This window comes from Euprymna scolopes, unplaced genomic scaffold (genome assembly GCF_053919585.1).
Source record: "Euprymna scolopes isolate OS-2025 unplaced genomic scaffold, ASM5391958v1 sca464, whole genome shotgun sequence".
Taxonomy (NCBI): domain Eukaryota; kingdom Metazoa; phylum Mollusca; class Cephalopoda; order Sepiida; family Sepiolidae; genus Euprymna; species Euprymna scolopes.
In genome coordinates, this window is record NW_027633507.1 from 35,001 (window position 1) to 39,147 (window position 4,147).

A 4,147-nucleotide genomic window follows, 5' to 3' on the forward strand; every position below is an offset into this window, starting at 1 on the left:
ATATTAAATTTAGTTCTATGTAAAGAAGACTCAATAGGGGTGATTATGGTTTGTATTGAAATATGAGTTGAAAAGCGACATTTCTTTCTGCTTCCGCTACATTGTTTGTTTTACTGAAACTTATACAACTAAGATTGACTTGAGCCGTTGATTATGGCACAATAATAAGATTCTTCTAATATATTAGGCTTGCTGCTTGGAATTGATAATGTCCAACACAGTCGACTTTTATGAATAAATGTCTACAGGAAGTTCCACAGATAAAATTTAGCGGTTCTTACCGAGCAGCAACTTCGGATTGTTCGGAGGAGCTTGGGAGGCACAGTTAGTGCTTTCAATGTCATTGATGGCGTCTTGAAGGGCGGCGGTTGCAAGCGGTTTCTGGTCACAATAGTCTCGAGCTAGCATTCCTGCAAAAATTGAAGACAAAACGTAAAAATTTCTGATGGAAATTTAACATGTATTCAATAAAGGCTTATTATTAACTGATTCTGCACAATGATAACAATTCTTGACAAAGTTTCCTAACTGAAAATAAATATGTGTTAAACTATTTCATGTTTTTTGGAGTTTGTTTTAGTTTATTTAATTACCTGTATTAATATCTATACACCCTTATCCACATCGACACACACACACACACACACACACACACACACACATATATATATATATATATATATATATATATATATATATATATATGTGTGTGTGTGTGCGTGTGCGTGTGTGTGTGTTTATGGTAATATGTATATATATATATATATATATATATATATATATATATATATATATATATATAAGGATGTCCCAATAAAATGTATACACTTTTTAAATTATCTCAGCTTGCTACATGAATACGCTATACCATTTTCCCAAGAGATGTTTAGGAATAAAGAACGGCAGTTCCAGCATGATTTTTTTTTTACATGGGGGTCACCACTTATCAAGGCACGAAGGCCACTCAGGCGTAAGGATTATTGCGTGTTAAGTTTGAAATAGCATTTTTGTCATGCTCTTACGCTCGAGTTTAAAGTGCTTAATTTAGACATATATTTTTGTCGTATAGGGTGTCCCAATAAAATGTATACACTTTTTAAATTATCTCAACTTGCTACATGAATACGCAATGCCACGTTCCCAAGAAATGTTTAGGAATAAAGAATGACACTTCCATAAGTATGGAGCACTTCCCCACTATCACCATGACGTAAGAACATATCTTGATAGCCACCTGCTAAACAGATAGGATGAAGAGGAAGTATCCAGTACTGACCACGCTCACCGGACTTGACCCCCCCCCCATGGATTTTTCTTTTTTAGGGGGAGGGCATGTTAAACGTAGTGTTCACACCACAAAACGAACAACAATGAATGAGTTGAAAATAACCATTGAAAGAAGATGTATCAACATACTAATTAAACTGATTAGGAACGTTTTCGATTCAATTAGTGAGCGTTGTCAGCTGTTCATGAACCACAATGGCCAATAAGTTTAACACTTTCGACAATTAGCTGGTCTCTATTTTTGTTATTTTTGCATTAAACTTTTCTTTCTTATAATAAATTTGTATTTTATGGTCATTTAAAGAATGTATACATTTTATTGGGGCGCCCTATATATATATATATATATATATATATATATATATATATATATATATATATATATATATATATATATATAGTGGGCGCAAAATGTATCCGATACAAAGAAAAAAAGATTTATTTTCATTACATGAAAACAAAAACAATAACAAAATGCCATTCTAATGTATTTTTGTATGATAAATACAAATCTCTTTTCAAAAATTATGCAAAAATACATCAGAACTTGGTTATTGTTTTTGTTTTCGTGTAATAAAAATAAATTAATTTTTTGCCTTTTTGTTTTGCTTTGTTCCGTTTTGATCTACCCATATCGTCAGATTATTATTTCCTTTACTCCCATTACAGACACACGCGCATATATATATATATTTATTTTATATATATATATATACATATACGCGCGCGCGCGCGTGTGTGTGTGTGTGTGTGTGTGTGTGTGTGTGTGTGTGTGTGTGTGTGTGTGTGTGTGTGTGTGTGTGTGTGTGTGTGTGTGTGTGTGATGAGAATAAAGGAAATAATATTCCGACAAGAAGGGGGAGATGAAAACAGAAAAAAACAAAACAAAAAAGTTTCCTACATGAATAATAAATAAACTCAGATTCAAAGAACAGAATTTAAATTCAAACACAGATTAACTCACACAATTCAAAAATATAACAATAATTCAAACATATCATCAGTCAGTTCATAACAACAACAAAAAAGATACACTCATTTCATTTCAATTACACATCTACATTTTATTTATATAACGGCTTTATTGGTTCCAAAATAATTTTAAAAAAAAAAGAAATTGCGTCACATCTTTTTTTAAATAGATAAATAAATGAAACAGAACAAAGACATCTTTTTCACAAGTATGTTTTCAGATATTGTAATGATATTCTATTTTCTCCAATTTAATCACACTGAGGAATTCTTGAAATAGAGGCGAAACGTTCGTGAACATATAACTTGGTTTGTTCATATTTCATCTATCCACATATATATATATATAAATATATATATATATACATATATATATACATATGTACATATATATACATATATATACATATATGTATGTGTGTATGTATATATACATATATATATACATATACCCCCCCACACACACACACATATATATATATATATATATATATATATATATATATATATATTGAACCTACAACCGTCACATTGACAGTCGGCAGCTCTCAGTGTTGCGTGACAACCTCTATGAGATAAGCCACAGATTAGAAATCAAGTGAATTTTCCTGTCAGATATTACATTGAGGTAATACTTTCAGGACGGTCCTAGCCAAAAAGGAGAAGCTCAATATAAAAAAAAAAAACTATTGAACTCATTCTGATAATGGACTGCCCAGGTTGTATGAAATCCTTTTTTCTATGACTCTAATTCGCCATTCAAATAACATTTTCAATATATGCGCTGAAAAGCAAAATACTTGTTTATTCATAGTTGAACATTTTGAACTGCATTTCATTTCCTCTGATGATAAGTGCCATTATTGAAAATACATGGATTAGGGTAATAAATGCAATTCTTCTCCATACACTCCTTGTTTCAAACAATAAAGTTTTAACTTGACTAGATTTTTTATATATTTTCTAATCTACAGAATTTAACTTTGATCATTATATATATATATATATATATATATATATATATATATATATATATATATATATATATATATACCTAATTATATTTTTTGGAAAAACGAATTCCAGCAGAGTGCTCTACTATAATAGAAAAAAAAATCCGAAAATAAATGTGTAGTATTTATATTTTTATTTTCAAAAAGTTTAGATGTGATAAGTCATCAATACCATCGGTTTCAAACCTGATAATAGGGGACCGTTTGATATATTCATATAAAGCTGTCTTTAGCCAATACTCATCTGTTTCATAACCCGAATTGGAAACGTACACATACATTACAAGACCTCGTGCAAATCTTTTTTTTTATAAACAACCTTAAATAATAAAATTAAAAAAAAGATATTCAAATAATATACAGCGCTGTAGATTGAGTGAGATATTTTAAAAAATTATTTTTAGGTTCTTTAAAAAAAAACGAGATTTGCACGAATTCTTTTAAGTTATGTATATGTTTCCAGTACTGGTTATAAAACAGATGAGTATCGGCTGAAGAAAGCTTGATATATGCAACAAAAACGGTCCCCTATTATCAGGTTTGAAACTGACGGTATTGATGACTTATCTGATGTAAACTTTCTGAAAAAAAGAAATATATATATATATATATATAGTGACCGCCAAATTTATGGAGTGTTTTTGATTTTCATAACAGAGTCTATGGTCCTAGATATGACCTTAAACTATATCCAGTGGTGAGGCCCCAGCTTGCGGGCTTTGGGGAGTGTGGAGTCACCTTTTAATTGCCTTCGCTCCCAGGTCCACTCTGACCCGGAATGCTTGTACTTGTTAGGGTCCCAATTATGCATTAAATAGAAACCGACTTAAAAACAACAAATATATTCTATTAAAAAAATTTTCTTTAAAATCTTT

At 30.4% G+C, this 4,147-nt stretch overlaps 1 protein-coding gene across 1 annotated transcript in view; it reads right to left on the reverse strand.

Moving 5' to 3' along the window:
- Window positions 1-410, reverse strand: part of LOC145274809 (uncharacterized) — a gene marked incomplete at both ends in the record, with an annotated part of 35,407 nt that extends 34,997 nt beyond the window's left edge. The window contains one exon of the mRNA XM_080127484.1: window positions 282-410. Coding sequence (XP_079983610.1) covers window positions 282-410 — 129 coding nt within the window. The remainder of the gene's footprint in view (window positions 1-281) is intronic.
- Between the last annotated feature and the right edge of the window lie 3,737 nt (window positions 411-4,147).